General features: G+C 44.2%; 1 protein-coding gene across 1 annotated transcript in view; it reads left to right on the top strand.

Moving 5' to 3' along the window:
- The window catches only part of F13A1 (coagulation factor XIII A chain), a 269,662-nt gene that overhangs the window by 221,767 nt on the left and 26,744 nt on the right, over positions 1–21,151 (top strand). The window contains exon 14 of the mRNA XM_073631004.1: positions 12,502–12,638. Coding sequence (XP_073487105.1) covers positions 12,502–12,638 — 137 coding nt within the window. The remainder of the gene's footprint in view (positions 1–12,501; positions 12,639–21,151) is intronic.

Here is a 21,151-nt window from a genome sequence, read left to right as displayed (position 1 = left end):
AGACCCTCAGGCGCCCCGCCACAGCTCTTCCTGGTTAGATTCCTTAATTACAGGGATCGTGATATGTTGTTGGCGGAGGCACGGAAACATAAGGAGCTTAAATTTGAGAATGCTCGTATTGTGCTGTTTCCTGACTTCTCGACGGAAACGCAAAGAAGACGCCGGTCTTTCACGGATGTGAAGAAAAGGCTCAGAGAACGGGAATTGAAATACAGTATGCTGTATCCTAGTCGTCTTCGTGTGCAGTTTAAGGGCACTGTGAAGTTCTTTGACAACCCGCAAGATGCCTGCCATTGGTTGGACCAGAATCCATAAGCCACCTTCTTATAGCGGAGCAGGAATTGCATATGGCCTGTTATTTTGATTTTTGTTTCTTTGTTCTATCCCTTTTTATTTTTTAGATTTTTTTCTTTACTGCCGGGGTTTTTTTCGGTCTCTGATTCAATGGCGCACTCATGTTTGCCCTTCCTGTGTGCGCGGTGAACTGTGCCATGCATGTACACACCTTACTGACTCCCCATGTACAACTACAGTTATTCGCCTGTAACCTATGCATAAGGTGGGGGGACATTCAACGTGGACTGCACACTATGACTTGATGCGTTGTTAATTTTGTTTTTTTCCGCTTTTAACATTCCTGAATCGCTCTTTGGTTATGTGGCCGATCAACTGTACTTTCACGCTCCTGGACTGAGCATGGAGTTCTAAGTAGGAAACAACAGGTAAAATTGTTTGTTTTTTCTTTTTTTTTCATCGTCCAATGCCGAACTGTCGACACTTCAGGTTGAACTCTTCAAGGTTTTTTTGTTCCAGGGCTAAAGCTGCATACCGGACTAGTTTTGTTGTTTGTTTTTTTGCAGTTTCTGGTATAACAGCAGGGGAGGGAGGGATTGACCAAGGCCATAGGATTTATATTAATGATGCACCTATGTCTCATAGTTTGTACATGCCCATGTGTAAGCTGTATTCAGCAGTCGCTACAGTGCAAATAGGGGTAATCCTGATAGCAGACGTTCTTCACTATTATGATGGCTGGTAAGCTACAAATAGTTTCATGGAATGTGAGGGGACTAAACAATAAATTTAAGAGGACGAAAGCATTTCAAAATTTTAGGCAGGTGAAGCCACATATCGTCCTCCTTCAAGAAACACACCTGGAGGGTAGTAAAATTCTATCTTTACGTAAACCGTGGATTCAGAGGGCATTTCACTCCACCTATTCTACATACGCCAGAGGAGTTTCCATTTTAATCAGCAAAGCAATTGCGTGTACGATACATCAGGTGTTTACAGATCCGGGAGGACGATATGTGGCAATTGTATTGGATGTCTTTTGTCAAACAATTTTTTTAGTAAGCATATATTTCCCTCCTCCTTTTCGGGTGCAATTGTTATATGACTTATTGGTGACACTGGCGCCTTACTTGCATCTTCCTGTGCTTTTCATGGGAGATTACAATGCCATACTAGATCCTGTGTTAGATTCCACTAATGTAACTAGGCCAGCCTCGATTGAACTATCCACCTAGGCAACTGTGGCGGGTTTAACCGAACTGTGGAGGTGGGGGCACCCAGACGCCACTTCATACTCTCATTTATCTTTGATTCATATATCCTTGGCCAGAAAGCAAAAGAGAAGAAAGCAAAAGAGAAGACCTTCAAAAAATACAAGGTTGAGGGATCATCATCAGCATTCAGACTTTATAAAGAATGCAACAAGAAATGTAAGGGTGCAATTAGGGTGGCTAAGATAGAACACGAAAGACACATAGCGGAGGAGAGTAAAAAAATCCCAAGAAATTCTTTAAGTATGTAAACAGTAAAAAAGGGAGGACAGACCACATTGGCCCCATAAAGAATGAGGAAGGACATCTGATTACAAAGGATGGGGAGATGGTGAAGGTATTGTATTTATTCTTCTCTTCAGTCTTCACGAGAGAATTAGGGGGGCTTTAGTAACCAAAACTGCAGTGCTTATCCTCATGACACATCACAGGAAGCACCCTCACAGCTAACAGAGGACGGAATTATAATTATACTTGGGAAACTTAACATTATTAAATCAACGGGACCAGATGGCTTGCACCCGAGGATACTTAGGGAACTCAGTCAAGTAATTGCCAGACCATTGTACCTAATTTTTACTGACAGTCTACTGACTGGAATGGTACCAGCAGATTGGAGAAAAGCCAATTTAGCACCAATATTTAAAAAGGTCCCAAAATACATCCCTGGGAATTACAGACCAGTTAGCCTAACATCAATAGTTAGGGGATGATAAGCAGGGCTATCTTTTTGCATGGGCATGCTGGGCAGTTGCCCGGGGGCCCCCTTGCCTGGGGGGCCCCACCTGCCCAGCGACCCAGGGCCGTCTTAACAAGCGGGCACCCCAAGGCACAGACCAGGGGCTACAAGAGTTCATGGGGCCCCATCAGGGCTGGCTCTGATCTAGGGGGATGCAGTACTCGCCCTTGGCTCGACTGCGCATGTGCAGTTCCCGGCTGGAGCCGGCGGAGACTGATAATCAGCATGGATTCATAAAGAATCGTTCTTGCCAAACCAATCCACTAACCTTCTATGAGGAAGTGAGTTGCCATCTAGATAAAGGAAGGCCCGTAGACGTGGTGTATCTGGACTTTGCAAAAGCATTTGACACAGTTCCCCATAAACGTTTACTGTACAAAATAAGGTCTGTTGGCATGGACCATAGGGTGAGTACATGGATTGAAAACTGGATACAAGGGCAAGTTCAGAGGGTGGTGATAAATGGGGAATACTCGGAATGGTCAGGGGTGGGTAGAGGGGTCCCGCAGGGTTCTCTGCTGGAACCAATCCTATTTAATTTATTCATAAATAACCTGGAGGATAGGGTAAACAGTTCAATCTCTGTATTTGCAGATGATACTAAGCTAAGCAGGGCAATAACTTCTCCACAGGATGTGGAAACCTTGCAAGAAGATCTGAACAATTTAATGGGATGGGCAACTACATGGCAAATGAGATTTAATGTAGAAAAATGTAAAATAATGCATTTGGGTTGCAAAAATATGAAGGCAATCTATACACTGGGGGGAGAACCTCTGGGGGAATCTAAGAAGGAAAAGGACCTGGGGGTCCTAGTAGAAGTAGGCTCAGCAATGACATGCAATGCCAAGCTGCTGCTAACAAACTGAATATTGACGTGCATTAAAAAAGGGATTAACTCCAGGGATAAAGCGATAATTCTCCCACTCTACAAGACTCTGGTTCAGCTGTACCTAAAGTATGCTCTCCAGTTCTGGGCACCAGTCCTCAGGAAGGATGTACTGGAAATGGAGCGAGTATAACGAAGGGCAGCAAAGCTAATAAAGGGTCTGAAGGATATTAGTTATGAAGAAAGGTTGTGAGCACTGAACTTGTTTCTGGAGAAGAGACACTTGAAAGGAGATATGATTTCAATTTACAAATACCGTACTGGTGACCCCACAAAAGGAATAAAACTTTTTTGCGGAAGGGAGTTTAACAAGACAATTATTATTAAAATTAGAAGAAAAGAGGTTTAACAATAAACTACATAGTGGGTTCTTTACTGTAAGAGCGGCCAGGATGTGGAATTCCCTTCCACAGGCAGTGATCTCAGCAACGGGCATCGATAGTTTCAAAAAACGATTAAATAAGCACCTGAACGACCAAAACATACAGGAGTATACAAAGTAATACTGACTTGTAATCACACACATAGGTTGGACTTGATGGACTTGTGACCTTTTTCAACCTCACCTACTATTTAACTATGTAACTACGTAAGAGGCTTTCTTCTGGGACAACAGCCATACAGACCAATTTGATGCAGTGTGTGACGTATAGTCTGAGCACTGACAGGCTGATCCCCCACCCCTTCAACTTCTGCAGCAATGCTGGCAGCACTCATACCTCTACTTCCCAAAGACAACCTCTGGATATAACGCTGAGCATGTGCACTCAACTTCTTTGGTCGACCATGGCGGGGCCTGTTCTGAGTGGAACCTGTCCTGTTAAAACGCTGTATGGTCTTGGCCACCATGCTGCAGCTCAGTTTCTGGGTCTTGGCAATCTTCTTAAAGCCTAAGCCATCTTTGGGGGTGTGGCCGGATGTGATCGTGGCGGGACGTGTTTCCTGGGAGCTCCAGCTATCCTCCGGTGAATAATCCTGTTTTCGGCCGATCGAATGGTTCCTATTGCTCCTATCTGTGGCTCATTGCTGGCAGAGATAGCTGGGCACAGTAAGATGCCATCCTCGGCGTCTAAAAAGCAACAGGCACAGCGTACTCAGCTGCTGCTGGAAAAGAGGAATCTCTGTTCTCAGGGAAGCATGGCGGTTAGCTCCGCCCACTCCTTCTCCACTCCTGTCTCCTCAACACAGTGCGCCAACCATTTGGCGGTGAAGATGGAGCAGCAGGGCAGCTCTGCCTCACGGGGGCTGGAGGATCCCTCTCTCCCTTCCCAGGAGATAGAGGTGGACACCGCAGCCATAACAGGTCCCATCCTGGAAGCTATGGCGGCATCAAAATCCGAACTTATGGGACACATAGATCTGCTAGCCTCTGAATGCAATCTTATCCGTCATGATCTTGATAAGATCAGGGGCAGACTGACCACAGCGGAAGATCGTATATCGGAAGTGGAAGATGCTTCTCATGCCCAGGGATCACAGCTAGAGGAACTTAAAGTTATGATGAGATCATTACAGCATAGAGCAGATGACGTGGAAGACCGCCAGAGAAGAAATAATGTGAGGGTGGTGGGGTTGCCTGAGGGGGCCGAGGAGACTGTTACTACAACTTTTGCGGAGCAATTCTTCAAATCCCTGTTGGCTTGAGGGATCTCCCTCCCACATATGTTGCTGAAAGAGTGCACAGGGTTCCCACTGGCTCTAGACCCTCAGGCGCCCCGCCACAGCTCTTCCTGGTTAGATTCCTTAATTACAGGGATCGTGATATGTTGTTGGCGGAGGCACGGAAACATAAGGAGCTTAAATTTGAGAATGCTCGTATTGTGCTGTTTCCTGACTTCTCGACGGAAACGCAAAGAAGACGCCGGTCTTTCACGGATGTGAAGAAAAGGCTCAGAGAACGGGAATTGAAATACAGTATGCTGTATCCTAGTCGTCTTCGTGTGCAGTTTAAGGGCACTGTGAAGTTCTTTGACAACCCGCAAGATGCCTGCCATTGGTTGGACCAGAATCCATAAGCCACCTTCTTATAGCGGAGCAGGAATTGCATATGGCCTGTTATTTTGATTTTTGTTTCTTTGTTCTATCCCTTTTTATTTTTTAGATTTTTTTCTTTACTGCCGGGGTTTTTTTCGGTCTCTGATTCAATGGCGCACTCATGTTTGCCCTTCCTGTGTGCGCGGTGAACTGTGCCATGCATGTACACACCTTACTGACTCCCCATGTACAACTACAGTTATCCGCCTGTAACCTATGCATAAGGTGGGGGGACATTCAACGTGGACTGCACACTATGACTTGATGCGTTGTTAATTTTGTTTTTTTCCGCTTTTAACATTCCTGAATCGCTCTTTGGTTATGTGGCCGATCAACTGTACTTTCACGCTCCTGGACTGAGCATGGAGTTCTAAGTAGGAAACAACAGGTAAAATTGTTTGTTTTTTCTTTTTTTTTCATCGTCCAATGCCGAACTGTCGACACTTCAGGTTGAACTCTTCAAGGTTTTTTTGTTCCAGGGCTAAAGCTGCATACCGGACTAGTTTTGTTGTTTGTTTTTTTGCAGTTTCTGGTATAACAGCAGGGGAGGGAGGGATTGACCAAGGCCATAGGATTTATATTAATGATGCACCTATGTCTCATAGTTTGTACATGCCCATGTGTAAGCTGTATTCAGCAGTCGCTACAGTGCAAATAGGGGTAATCCTGATAGCAGACGTTCTTCACTATTATGATGGCTGGTAAGCTACAAATAGTTTCATGGAATGTGAGGGGACTAAACAATAAATTTAAGAGGACGAAAGCATTTCAAAATTTTAGGCAGGTGAAGCCACATATCGTCCTCCTTCAAGAAACACACCTGGAGGGTAGTAAAATTCTATCTTTACGTAAACCGTGGATTCAGAGGGCATTTCACTCCACCTATTCTACATACGCCAGAGGAGTTTCCATTTTAATCAGCAAAGCAATTGCGTGTACGATACATCAGGTGTTTACAGATCCGGGAGGACGATATGTGGCAATTGTATTGGATGTCTTTTGTCAAACAATTTTTTTAGTAAGCATATATTTCCCTCCTCCTTTTCGGGTGCAATTGTTATATGACTTATTGGTGACACTGGCGCCTTACTTGCATCTTCCTGTGCTTTTCATGGGAGATTACAATGCCATACTAGATCCTGTGTTAGATTCCACTAATGTAACTAGGCCAGCCTCGATTGAACTATCCACCTAGGCAACTGTGGCGGGTTTAACCGAACTGTGGAGGTGGGGGCACCCAGACGCCACTTCATATTCTCATTTATCTTTGATTCATATATCCTTGGCCAGAATTGACTTGGCGTTTGGGAATGCCTCCATGTTAAAGTACCTCTATGATTCAGAATATCTGACTGGGGGACTTTCCGCCCATAACCCTAACCCACGCTTGGTTACCCTGGCCTTCCCCCGGGGGGGGGGGGAGAAGGGGATGGAGACTGACACCGGGTTGGTTACAAGAAGAGCAAGTGACAGCTCAAATTCAAACTGCCATGGACACCTTTTGGGTTACCAACATTGACTCAGCTGAGCCATCCTTGGTATGGGACACGTTTAAGGCAGTATCGAGGGGTGAGTGCATATCTGCCATTAAGGCAGCTAGGAGGGATCATAATGAGGGTGAGCTTCTACTGGCCAAAGAGCGGGAGAGTGCCAAAGCACATGCAGACTCTCCCTCAGAGGCCGCTTATGTGTCACTACTGGAAAGCAGGAGACTGGTAGCAATGCACTTCTCTGATCTAGCTCATACAGAGGCAAAGCACCGGTCTGAAAACATTTTTGCTGAAGGGGACAAGAACGGCAAACTTTTGGCCAATTTAGCAGCTGATCAAAGGTCACCAGTTAGTATCCCGGTAGTAAGGAAAGAAGATGGGAGTTTAGTGTCTGACCCTGTAAAGGTACTGGAAGAATTTTTACATTTTTATAAGTTCCTGTATTCACTTATCCCTGAGTATGATACTGCGGAGTTGGAAGAGTTACTGCAGAGCCTCTCCATGCCCAGATTGTCAGATACGGATGCTGCCCTTTTAGATGAAGGTATTTCTGTCTTAGAAATTGAAACAGCCATTCTTGCTTTCCCTCCCATAAAGCTCCCGACAGATTTCCTGCTGATTTCTATAAGCTATACATGTCACAACTAGCCCCTAGGCTAAACATGCTTTTTAAGCATTGTCTGAAGCAAGGAGCCTTGTCAGCATCCATGATGGAAGCTTATATGGTCCTCCTCCTGAAGCCTGGCAAGGACCCATTAGAGTGCTCCTCGTATCGCCCTATAGCGTTACTTAATATGGATTTGAAGATTCTTGCTAAGGTGCTGGCATCAAGGTTGGCCAGGGTTATTGACACCCTGGTGGACATTGATCAGACAGATTTCATTCCTGGCAAATCAACAGACACAAATCTGCGGAGATTGTTCACACACTTACAGCTAGATACCACAGAGTCCCTGGCCAAGGTCGTAGTCTCTATAGACATTGAGAAGGCCTTTGACTCTGTGGACTGGCAGTATATGCATAGGGTATTGGAGGTCGTGGGGTTTGGTCCAGGATTCTGTCGATGGGTAAAGTTGTTATATAGCACCCCCAAAACGGCAATTCGGTTAGGAATTAACGTTTCTGATTATTTCTCAATAGGAAGGGGTACTAGGCAGGGGTGCCCACTTACCCCTTTTTTATTTGCCCTGATGATGGAACCCATGGCAAGGGCACTTAGAAGATCTGAGCTGGTGGGGGCGATTCGGGTGGGAAATATTAATGAATGTGTAGCATTATACGCAGATGATCTGGTCCTGTTCCTCCAGGACCTGGGTCCCTCCCTAAAAACAGCCCTGTCAATCTTGGACAGGTTTGCCACTTTCTCGGGCCTACGAGTAAACTGGAGCAAATCATCAATTCTGCCATTAGGTCCGGAGGCTAGAACACTTCAAGATGACACATTACCATTGCAGTGGGTCTCCTCAATCACCTATCTAGGTGTCAAAAAAACAGCCTGTATTCAGGATTATATATCTCTAAATCCCCTCCCCCTAGTGAATAGACTCAAACTAAAAACCCAAGCTTGGCAGAAATTACCTCTCTCTCTGATAGGGAGGGTTAGCCTTATAAAAATGAAGTTTCTCTCAGTAATACTATACTTTATACGCCACTCACCCGTATGGATACCAAAATCCTTTTCCAGAACATTAAACAGTATAATAGGTTCTATCATATGGTCCCCACAGGCACCTCGTATAAGCATCAAAATACTCCAGGAACCGTGGCGTCAGGGGGGATTAGCTCTACCTGACTGGCATAAATACTATATGACTGGCCAGATGGTGGTTGCTAGGCAATGGCTGATGGCGGATGACGGGGACTCCTCCACGGTTCTGGAAGCTGAGCACTTGGGGGTCTTATGAGAGTCTGAGATTGGCCCTCTACAGAGGCCCGAAATCTTGCCTGCCTTTGACTACCTCGATGAAAGCGACCATTAGGGCATGGGAAATCACCACCACTTTGATGTCCCCTAGCTATTTGGGAGTTACGCCATCAGCCCCATTGTGGATGAACCCAGCCCTGCCTCATTTCTACTCACTCCCAGATCCTATGTTGTGGGTGTGTGGGGGTGTTAAAGTGTTGGGAGATATCACCAGAGAGGGGGAGCTGTGTACATTTGACCAATTAAAAGCCAGACATAATTTATCAAATTCCTTTTTCTTCTTCTGCTATTTGCAACTGCGCCACGCGTTTCAGGCGCAGTTCGATGGAAAAAGAATAGAATTCCTGCCATCAGCGCTGGAGACTCTTTTGACTGAGGAAGAGTTGGTTAAACCTCTTTCAACCGTGTACAAATCTCTCTTCAAAAAGACGCCACTAGGTATAACCAGATGCAGGGAACATTGGGAGAAAGAAATTACTAGTATACAGGGGGAGGATTGGGAGAATATGTGGGATCATCCTTTTCAGTATCTAGTGTCCGCAAGAGACCGCCTAATTCATTTCAAATTCCTTCATCGTATTTATATTACCCCTGCCAGATTATCTTGCATATATCCATCTGTTAGTAGTCAGTGCTGGAGATGCTCTCATTCCCAAGCTGACTCAGAGCATATCTTTTGGAGTTGCACGCATATTCAATCGTTCTGGTCTGGTATTACTGAATGCCTTTCGGAGCTACTTAGTATCCCAGTTCCTATGACTCCAAGAGTCTGTCTAATAGGGTTGGTGGAAGAGGTGGTTCCATCCAGAGCACGCCGCACTTAAACAGTTAAATATTGCGTTGTTTTTTGGTAGAAAGGCTATCCTACTAAAATGGAAAAAAAACAGCTGCACCTTCTATATTGTATTGGAAGGATCTGATTAACTCTATAATACCTCTATACAAAGCAACGTACAGATCCAGAGGCTGTGAAAAGAAATTCAAAAAAACATGGCAGGCTTGGCTGGACTCTTCAAATACAGTTGGTTTAATATAAATGTGAAATTTTGTTTGCATTAGAAACTTATGATATCTGAATAAAATAGGCAAATCCTAATTGGGAGGATTCCCCTCATGGGACATAGACAAAATACCCACTTACATGATTGAGTAGCTATCTATCCAAAAGGAGGCATGGTATTATTATGTAATAGTGTTAAGGTGCACATATGTATGTATATTTAATATGGTCATTGGTTGGTTGGGAGGGGAGGGTGGGGGGAATGGGAAGGGAATAGATTGAACTATGTTAGTTCCTTGTTGATGGCCCTGTGAGGACAACCCAGGTGGCACTTTACCTGCCGGGTAAGTGATTGTTTTATGTTTTTTTTTAGTGTGCAAAAACTTAATAAAAAAGATTTAAAAAAAAGCCTAGGCCATCTTTATGTAAAGCAACAGTTGTTTTTTCAGATCCTCAGAGAGTTCTTTACCATGAGGTGCCATGTTGAACTTCCAGTGACCAGTATGAGAGAGTGGGAGCGATGACACCAAATTTAACACACCTGCTCCCCATTCAAACCTAAGACCTTGAAACACTAACGAGTCACATGACACTGGGGAGGAAAAATGGCTAATTGGGCCCAATTTGGACATTTTCACTTAGGGGTTTACTCCCTTATGTTGCCAGCAGTTTAGACATTAATGGCTGTGTGATGACTTATTTTGAGGGGACAGCAAATTTACACTGTTATACAAGCTGTACACTCACTACTTTACATTGTAGCAAAGTGTCATTTCTTCAGTGTTGTCACATGAAAAGATATATTAAAATATTTTATTTACAAAAATGTGAGGGGTGTACTCATTTTTTGTGAGACACTGTATATGTGGACAACCATGTTTGCCTTTTAAAAATGTGTACACTGTTTGTTCTTGACTGCATCTTTTACAAAATACTTCTAACTTATAAAATGCATTTAGAACATTTGTAGAAGGTGCATATTAGCAATAGTGCCAAATACCTAAGAGTTTATCATGTTATCTTCACTTTGATGCAGAATTTCCATATATACATGTCAACTGCATGTCCACAACAATGGACATGCAAGGTCGCAACTGTTTACATATATTTATACCCAGGGCTTTTTTTCTCAAACAATAGGTGCTGGAACTTAACCACGGCCCCACCCCTCCCCCTACAAACACCCTCCAAATCACATCAAATAGTGGGTGTGTTCAGTCAAATTTCACGAAAACAGTAGGAGGGTCTTAAAGGGGCCTTAAATACCAGGATTGCATTACATACAGAGTGCAGAGCTGTCACTTGTAAACACAGAAACCAGACTTCTGTGTTTACAAGTGATTGTGGTGAGCAGGCACCAAAGGGTCTGAGCCAGAGGTGGTGGAACTGAATTCCACCAAGTTCCCCCTGAAAAAAAGCCCTGATTATACCTTTGAGTAAATATTTATTGTTGTTTATTATTATTTTGTGAAGGGTTTACTGCAAACCTCTTTGATGGCTTTTCCAAGAAAAATGGATGTGCTATCTTTATTTACATGGACATGACTCAATTATTGCAGCATTTTCATAATTTTACATTTACTCTGTGAAATCCTCTAAGCATTATAATGCGCCTTAAACTGTGCTGCTGATGGACGGATCTGTCATTCAATAACTTAATAAGAGGGAGACATTACCGGTGCCTGTTAATATAGATGTAATGCATCTTAGTGCAAAATAATGCACTCGGTTAAGCAAGGAATATTCATCTTGTGGCAGTTATGATTGAACTAATATATCCACACTTAGTTGTGTAGGTTTTACCTTTATTATGAGGTCCAGAAACGAAAGGCACTACAGGTAAGAGGGCCAGGTCATTTTACTATGATTAGCACAGAGATCACTAGAATACATTAATGAAAATAATTATAGTCTCAGCATTGAACCCATAATGTAATTTGGTTATTTTTTAATATATGTAATATTGCAATATAGTTATGTGTATATTAGCAAGCTGCAGTAGCCAGGAGTATTGATAGATCTAATAATAGCCAGCTTTAATTTCACACTAAAAACTAATATATTTAATAAGGTTCTCCAGAGGAAAAAGTTAAAGCTGAACTCCAGGCACACAGATAAAAAGAGGACTGTTGGCTCTGTCAAAAGAGTTTGTATTTCTGCTGTTATACAGCACTGCAACACAGTACAGTCCTACCTGGCAGTGAAGGAATTTAATCTTTCTCTGCAACAGGTTCATTTTCTTAGGTCTACTGCATCCAATCCCTGTGACTAAACAGTGAAAGGAGAATCAGCACATCAATAGGCCCAACTGCCTCTCTGCTCTCTCCCCCTATCAGCTTGCAGTGTATCATGCCCCCCCCCCCCCATTCTCCTGAGCTTTGCTGTAACAGGACTGCAAGTGACTGATACCAAATCAATTTAAGGTATTTACTGTGCACTGTTGCCGTTAAAAAAAATACATACAGTATAATGGTGTATTAGTACTTACAGAGCTGTATTAGTTTGTGTCTTTTATATTTGAGTTCAGCTTTACAAAGGCTTAGGCAAAAGGGATAATTTGTAGAACTTCAATATTGGCATTATTGATTAATAATGAGAAAGAAGCATTCGATCACTGACTGATGGCACAGTATTTTGTTATTTTATCTACACAATAATTATGGTGATATATTTCTAGAATGCAGAATGCCTATGATGACACTGCCTAATTGTTATAGTGGGTGTTCATTATAAAATCTTTGTAATATACAGATTATAATACCAAGACTAACATATAATTGGTTATTGTGGGTTGATTTCAGATTTAGTTGTGCCATGTATCTTCATTGATAAACAGTATAAATACATTTTTGCACTTTAGACTATTGGAAATAAAGTGGTTGGTAAGGAAATCAAGGTGGTGGTGGAATTCACTAACCCACTAAAGAAGAAACTAGAGAATGTTGTCTTGCGTATTGGTGGTCCAGGTCTTATGAACACCAAAACTCAGATTTTCAGGTAAGGACTTGTTTTTAAATGTACTTAGAGTGTAATTCCTTATTCATATAATGATGTGCCAGTTTAAGGTTTAGGATAAGGCAATAATAAAAGGTCCACTGTAGAGTAAAATATTGTATTCTGGTTTGGGATTCATGTCTGTAATGATAGTATTCTCTATAAAAATATTTTTTAACAATTTTTTTTAGATAGTTTATATAAACTTTTTTCCATGTTTGTAGTTGGAGTTTAATGTCAGGTAAAACAAAGATATTTACCTTGTTCCCTATGATCCTGAGTATCCCTTTTTTGTAGTGATCATTGTGGCCTGTTAAAGCCAATAGTCCCAATTTGCCCTTTAGAGTCTTGGTTAAATACCAAGCAGTGTATTAAAAGAGGCATATGATGATTTTTAGACCTTCCCCTCTGAACACATTCACCAAAGATGCCCAAATACCTTCCACATGTGGAAAAAATGTATGTGAATTTCCCTTGACTCCTTTTTTATTTCACATATCGTTATTTATAGTTTTTGTCCACATGTGCTTCCAGGCCAAGCTGTCCAGCAAAAATTACAGTTACAGGGGAAAAAAATAATATACCAATGGAAAAGCTTGCTTTTCAAATGGTTTAGAACTTTTTATATAAAAAATGATGTGTTAATACTCGACCTACTGAATCATATTTTGGCTTTTGCTCATAGTTCTACTTTTAAATTATTGGCTATGTGGTATCTCTTCATTTGTCTATTCCTTAGTCCAATGCAGTTGCAAAACTGGGTAGTAAGACCCCAGTATCCACCATTTTCTACAATGTATTACCCAGCTTAAAATAAACCTGTGATTTGACCATCCAGGGCAGGGAACAGGTTCAGTGAACTGCTGCCCACTCCAGCTTTACATATTCAGCAGTCCACCCCTAGGCTCTTTTCGGTCACTAGGAGTGAAGAGAGATAGCCCTGTGTAAGATGCAAGTCAAGATTTGGAGCTTACACAGGGCTAAAGACCTACTCCCTGCCCTTATGGTTAGCCAGCCACCAAGTATCAACACTTTTACATAAAAGGATGGCGAGACAGTCACATACTCTGCCATATGCAGAAGTAACTGGTATTTCTCTTTACACCTAGGGTCAGAACACTTTGGTTTAGTGATTAAAAGAAAGATGAATATGTGTTTCTAGGGAAAGTGTCAGTCGAGGCCACCTGCTTTTATTACCTGTACCAAATGCACTCCTTTCCCCAAAAATGTGTGGTCTAAGCAAATTAAACCTGTTACTGAAATACTATAATGAAAAGCGCCTAGATCAGAAAAGTTGAATTACCAAATAGGAGTACCATCATCCCAAATGTCTAGTACAAGGAAAGGCAGGAGGTTGGGAACGGCCGCAGTTCGCTGCTTCTGTCGGCCAGTATCTCGATACCCCATGCAGGGAAGGAAACCCAAAGGGGGGGGGGGGACTATTGCGGTACTAGGTGTAGCCAAATATTTAGTAAGAGAAAGTAAAGAGGAAGGTAATAATATGATAACATTCCATTTTAATTGAAAACATGGTTAAAAAGTTATAACAGTGTCACATACAGTTGTAGTTAAAAGCAAAAGCAGTAAATACAACCAAGAGGATTACACCCCATAATGGTGGTGGGCACAAATAAAGCTTGGATTCTCGACCGGTTTCGCGGTTTTCACCGCTTCCTCAGGAGAGCAATATCTGTGGTACAACATATAATAATTGTAATGAATACACAATTCAAGGGATACATGAAAACATTATTGTTGCAGCAAAATCACTAGAAAGTACATTGAACAAAAAAATATACAATATGAGTACAAAAAGGATGAGCTCACCCGTTCAGTAGTTCTCTGTGGGTGTGTAAAGCCCCAAGTAATTCCCCCTGCGGCGGACACAGGGGATAGTAAACAGCCTCTGGATGAATAAATTTGGGTAATAGAGTTATATAGGTCAATGGACTAGGAGATCCGTAAAAAGGAAAATTAGAATAAGGGGGTGCCAATAGTGTACCTCTAAGATTGAAACCGGTGTGCAAGGAGAAGAAACAAGGAACGGGTAAGGATAGAGAGTAAAGGGAGGGAGAAACAGAAGGGGGAGGGGGAGGAAAGGGAAGGAAAAAAAAGGGGGGGGGGAAGAGGGGAGGGGGGAGGGGGAAAAAGGAGGAAATGAGGGGGGGGAGCAGTATAAGGGGGGGGAGGGGGAAGGAAAGAAAAAGGAAGAAATGAGGGAGGGGAGCAGTATGGGGGGGGAGGGGGAGAAAGGGGGGGGGAAGAGGAGGGGGGGGGGAGAGGAGGGTGGGAGGAAGGGGGGGAAACGGAAAAGGGGGGGGGGGGAATGGGGAAAGGGGGAGGACAAGGGAAAGGGGGGGAGGCAGTAAGGTCAGTAAGAGGAAAAACCCACTCCTTGCAACAATTAAGAGAGAAAATCAGAAGGGAAAAAAAATTGCACACAGATGTAGAGAGCTGGCACTCACCCCTAAAGTATTAATCTGTTACAGACGCATAAGCTGGAATGGATGAGGACATATGGTAGGTAAGAAGAAGTCAACAGCCACTGTTCGGTTGGCAATAGGGACCCCCCAAGAGGACTGGAAAAATTGGTGTGTGCAGAAAGAGGTCACAGCAACAACTGCAGATTAAAATTTATAATAGGGTTACCATCCACAAACAATGTATAGGGGGATTTACCCACCGGTAGAGAGCAATGAAAATGACAAACTGGGGTTAAAGTTTGCTAATTAGAGATCATGTGGAATGGCGATGGAAGTGGGTTGGAAGGTATCAGGGAGGCACTCTGATATGGTAATAAACAAAAATACAGGTGGCGTTGTATGAAGAGGCCGTATACCGGGACTTAATGTTAAGCAGAGGTGCCAAACAAGAAAGGGGGTCTATCTGCAAGTAGGGAGAATGGGGAGGGAGAGGGGGGGGGCGGCAGAGCTTACCCGCAAAGATGGTCCTCAGCTGGCTCAGCGTCAGGAGGCTGTAGGCTCGTATAGCGGCTATGACCGGCCGCTATAAGAGCACCCCAACCCGGAAGTCAGGGACGGCGTGGAGGGCGGTCCCTGACGTCACCGGGTCTGTTCGCCCGCACTGCGCAGGTGCATAGTTAAGTGCTACTGCGCAAGCGCGCGCTCCTGTCAAAGGGATTCGAGTTCCCAGACAAGGAGACACAAGCAGCCCAAAGGCTGCCAGGGCGAGCATGTGTCCGCCGCAGAAAGAGGACTCGAGGCGGAACAGAGCCATCAGAGACTGATAATGGGAAAGAGGTCATCCTTGCACAGCAAAACAAATGAAAAATACTAATACAGCAAAGTAGTAACATTAAAAGGAACAAAAAACAGTACATAATTCTGTATCTAAGCAACAGGAGGTCAAACAACAACAGCATTGAGAGTTTCACTTAAAGCAGGAGGCATCATAGATAGTATTGGGACCCAGTGATGAGAGAGGGGGGAAAGGGGAAGGTAAGCAGGGCCAGGTGAAAAGTTGGAAAGGGAGGGGGGGGGGGGGACGGGGAGGGGGGGGAAAGAAAAGGGAAGGACCATGGGGGGGAAAAAAGGGGGGGGGGGAAACAAGGGGAGATAAGGGGGGGGGGGGAAAGAAGGGAAGGGAGGAAAAGGAAAGGGAAGGGAGGGAGGGGGAAAAAAGGAGAATGGGGGAAACAAGGGAGGTAAGGCAAACAAGACCTGATGAAAGACCTCATAAGAAGGCCTTGTAGGACACTGATTCATTTAGGCCAGGAGGGATGGTGGCATTGAGTCGCTCGATCCAGAGGGATTCCCTCTGGAGTATCGAGCGATCCCAATCGCCACCCCTGGGATTGGGTTCGACCACCTCTAGTACCAGAAATTTGGCCACGGAGTTATTGAATCTATGGTGTAGGCCGATATGTCGGCCGATAGTAGTCAATTTGCCATTTTCTGAGTCATACAGGTGGTCACCGATTCTCTGCCTGAATTCCCTAATTGTTTTGCCCACGTAGAAGGCTTTGCATACGCAGTTCATGAGATAGACCACCCCTTTTGTACCGCAGTTGGCGAAGGTCCGTGGGACCAAGGTCTCGCCGTTGGGTAAAGTCACAGTTCTGCTTTCGTGGACCCAAGGGCACCGGGGACATTCCCCACATTGGAAGGTGCCGTTGGGGCCACTCCTCACAGATTTAGTGGGGTTGTAGTGACTGGCAGTAAGTTGATCACGCAGTGACCGCGCTCTACGGAAGACGACTTCCGGTGTATGTCTGATATATTTGGTCAGTACGTGATGATCAGCCAAAAGGTGCCAGTGTTTGGTTAGAATATTATGGAGTATGTTATGGTGTACAGAGTAGGTCGTGATAAGTCTTACGGTTTCTGTGGGGGGGAGGGTTTCTTGCCTTTAAACAGTAAGGCAGTCCGTGGGCGTGATAAGGACTTATTGAATGCTTTACGCAAATTGGTGGAGGAATAGCCTCGTCGTAGGAGGCGTTCGCGTAGTGCTTTGGCCTGACGTAAGAAGTCACTGTGATGTGTGCAGTTCCTACGTAAACGTAGATATTGGGCATAGGGAATGCTCCGTACCAGGGAATTCGGATGAGCACTGGTGGCAAACAACAAGGTGTTACCGGCCGTGGGTTTTCTGTAGAGGTCGGTGCCCAACGTTCCGTCCGGTTGTTTGATGATCAGTAAATCTAGAAAGGGGATTTGCTCAGTCTCAATTTTGAAAGTAAATTTGAGATTTAAGTCGTTATTATCCAGTTGACGTAAGAATTGTAAGAGTTTGTCCCTAGGACCCGTCCATACCATGAAAAGATCATCAATAAAACGATACCATAAAAGGATATCGTTTAAAAATTCTGTATATTGGTCATGAGCATGGATATGTCGCTCCCAGCCGCCTAAATATAAGTTTGCATATGCTGGGGCACATGACGTCCCCATTGCAACACCTTGTATTTGTAAAAATAATTGATCATTAAACGTGAAGTAGTTTTTAGTCAATATAAAGTGCAATAATGTCAATATAAACTGGTTAAAGGGCCAGGTCGTTGTGTCTTGTTCGGCTAAGAAGGAACCAGCCGTCCGTACGCCCTGCTCGTGGGGGATACTAGAGTAAAGAGCCTCAATATCAACAGCCACGAGCAGGGCGTCCGGAGGGATCTGGATTCCCTCAAGGTGTTGCAAAAGGTCGGTGGTGTCCCTAATGTAGGACGGGAGACTACGGACGTGGGGCATTAAGAAAGCGTCAACGAATTTACTCGCGTTGTCTGTTAGAGAGCCTATCCCAGACACTATGGGTCTTCCCGGGGGGATATGCATGGCTTTGTGGGTCTTGGGTAAGGAATAGAAGGTGGGGGTGCGGGGAAATTTAGGGACCAGGAACTCCAAGGTGTCTTTGTCAATGAGGCCTATGATATAGGCCTCAGTGCAAAGAGCCCGGAGTTCCTGTGCAAAGGAAGATATATGGGTAGCAGAAATGGGTCTATACCAATGTTTGTTATTGAGGATAGTAAGGCACATAGATTGGTATTGGTGATTGGTCATCAGGACAATATTACCGCCCTTGTCCGATTGTTTGATCACGACATCAGAACGTTGCTGCAGGGACCGAAGAGCTCGGATTTGACTAGGGTCAAGGTTTGAGGAGAAGTCGGGCCATTTTTGTTTCTTGAGGTCACTAATAGTCGCTCGAAGAAAAGCCCATATCTCAGGGCAGGTATTGAGATCGGGGAACCTTCGAGATCGTAAGCGAAAGGACTTGGGTAAAGAGGTTGGTTTAGAGGTAACCGGAGGGCCAGATCTATTGGATACAGGGGGGGCAGGGAGGGTTATCCCTGCTACGAGTTCGCTTGAAGGGACAACATCAGGGGCCCCGCGATCTTGTGAGGACGCGGGGTCTCCGGTGTCACCCTCATCGAACAGGAGCATCAGGTCGCGGAGCGCCCTGAACTCCTCCATAGAGAAGCCTTTGGTGCGCCCGGCAAGCTCACACTCAAGTCCTAGGTTAACACGATCCTTGTCGTAGATAAACCTGAAAGTTAAATTACGTGCAAAAAGGTACAAGTCCTTAATTGTTTCAGTGACCTTAAGTGCATCAAGAGGACAAAAACCCAGACCTAACTGTAACAACGAGATTTCTTCGCTGTTCAAAGTATAGGGGGTAAGATTTATGACATTACGGTCGGTGTGGTCTGAGGGAGAGGGTTTTGTTGGGACAGTGAGGGTTTCAGGACGTAAGCATCTAGGTTGCTCTGTTGTTTTTTCAGATCTAAAAAAATGGCGTCCTCATTAATTTTCGTGTATTTGTTTGTCATTAAAGCAGAATTTAGGATTTTGGGAATTGTGCCGTGCAGTGTGGAGTGACCAGTGGCCCCTTCTACGGGGGTGTTGGTATCATGTGGGGTTTGTGTAGAGGGTGCCTGAGTGGATCTCAGGCCCTTTGGGCCTTTTTTATCTTTTTTGGGGTTCGTTGGTGGGGTGTTGCCCCCAAAACGAAGTCTCTTGCGTGAGGAGTTAAGTGCAGATGAAGTGTTGAGTTGAGTGGTACTTAAGGAGGATACAGTGGAGGATAGAGATGAATCTGATTCAATATCAGTAGTGAAGTTTCTATTGTTATTACGAGGGGGGCCTCGTCTACCTCGGCCTCTCCCCGGCCAGTGGTAGGCCAGGCCCTCAGTAAAGGCAGCCTTATCCTTCCCAAATTTGATCTGTTTTTTAAGGATAATGTCCTTATTCATAATTTCCAAGCGTTCTCTGAGTTCTTTCCACTTGGTTTTGAAGGCCGTATTGTCAGTCAAATGGGAGTATTCGGTATTGAGACGTTCGATGTCGTTGTCAAGAAGGGTCATATCTAGGGTATATTGGGTAATGAGTAGTCCAATTAGTTCAAGACTATTTTTAGTTAGAATATCTTCCCAAGTTTTCTTAAAGTCCGCTGAGGGATCTTTGAGAGTGGGAAAGACTTGACCCCTTAAACCCAAAGGGCAGACTTTTTCACTAACTTACAATTTGAAGTATTCAATGTGCCAATGTAAGTGTGACTTACGTTTAAGGAGTTTAGACATTCGCGTAAAGAACGTTGAAATGTCATCATCAGTTTTATGTTCATTCAAACAAGCGGTTTTAAGGTTGGACATAAAGCCCATCCAATCAGTGCCTAAAACATCCATGTTGTACCTGACTGCCACCAGTGACCCCTAGCGTATGTTGAAGTGACAGGATACTGAAGCTAGACAGCACAAATAATGATAATTCATACAAAATCAAAACAAATATATAAGGACGCTGCTAGAGAAATGTGTCGATGGGTGTTGCTGTTCACCCAGAGGCACAGAGGGAATTATGGGTGTGTTATCCACCCTATGTATACTATAATGAAAAGCGCCTAGATCAGAAAAGTTGAATTACCAAATAGGAGTACCATCATCCCAAATGTCTAGTACAAGGAAAGGCAGGAGGTAGGGAACGGCCGCAGTTCGCTGCTTCTGTCGGCCAGTATCTCGATACCCCATGCAGGGAAGGAAACCCAAAGGGGGGGGGGGACTATTGCGGTACTAGGTGTAGCCAAATATTTAGTAAGAGAAAGTAAAGAGGAAGGTAATAATATGATAAAATTCCATTTTAATTGAAAACATGGTTAAAAAGTTATAACAGTGTCACATACAGTTGTAGTTAAAAGCAAAAGCAGTAAATACAACCAAGAGGATTAAACCCCATAATGGTGGTGGGCACAAATAAAGCTTGGATTCTCGACCGGTTTCGCGGTTTTCACCGCTTCCTCAGGAGAGCAATATCTGTGGTACAACATATAATAATTGTAATGAATACACAATTCAAGGGATACATGAAAACATTATTGTTGCAGCAAAATCACTAGAAAGTACATTGAACAAAAAAATATACAATATGAGTACAAAAAGGATGAGCTCACCCGTTCAGTAGTTCTCTGTGGGTGTGTAAAGCCCCAAGTAATTCCCCCTGCGGCGGACACAGGGGATAGTAAACAGCCTCTGGATGAATAAATTTGGGTAATAGAGTTATATAGGTCAATGGACTAGGAGATCCGTAAAAAGGAAAATTAGAATAAGGGGGTGCCAATAGTGTACCTCTAAGATTGAAACCGGTGTGCAAGGAGAAGAAACAAGGAACGGGTAAGGATAGAGAGTAAAGGGAGGGAGAAACAGAAGGGGGAGGGGGAGGAAAGGGAAGGAAAAAAAAGGGGGGGGGGAAAGAGGGGAGGGGGGAGGGGGAAAAAGGAGGAAATGAGGGGGGGGAGCAGTATAAGGGGGGGGAGGGGGGAAGGAAAGAAAAAGGAAGAAATGAGGGAGGGGAGCAGTATGGGGGGGGAGGGGGAGAAAGGGGGGGGAAGAGGAGGGGGGGGGGAGAGGAGGGTGGGAGGAAGGGGGGGAAACGGAAAAGGGGGGGGGGAAATGGGGAAAGGGGGAGGACAAGGGAAAGGGGGGGAGGCAGTAAGGTCAGTAAGAGGAAAAACCCACTCCTTGCAACAATTAAGAGAGAAAATCAGAAGGGAAAAAAAATTGCACACAG

The sequence above is a fragment of the Aquarana catesbeiana genome, linkage group LG05, assembly GCF_042186555.1.
Source record: "Aquarana catesbeiana isolate 2022-GZ linkage group LG05, ASM4218655v1, whole genome shotgun sequence".
In the NCBI taxonomy this organism is placed as follows: domain Eukaryota; kingdom Metazoa; phylum Chordata; class Amphibia; order Anura; family Ranidae; genus Aquarana; species Aquarana catesbeiana.
This window is presented reverse-complemented; position numbering and strand designations above follow the sequence as displayed.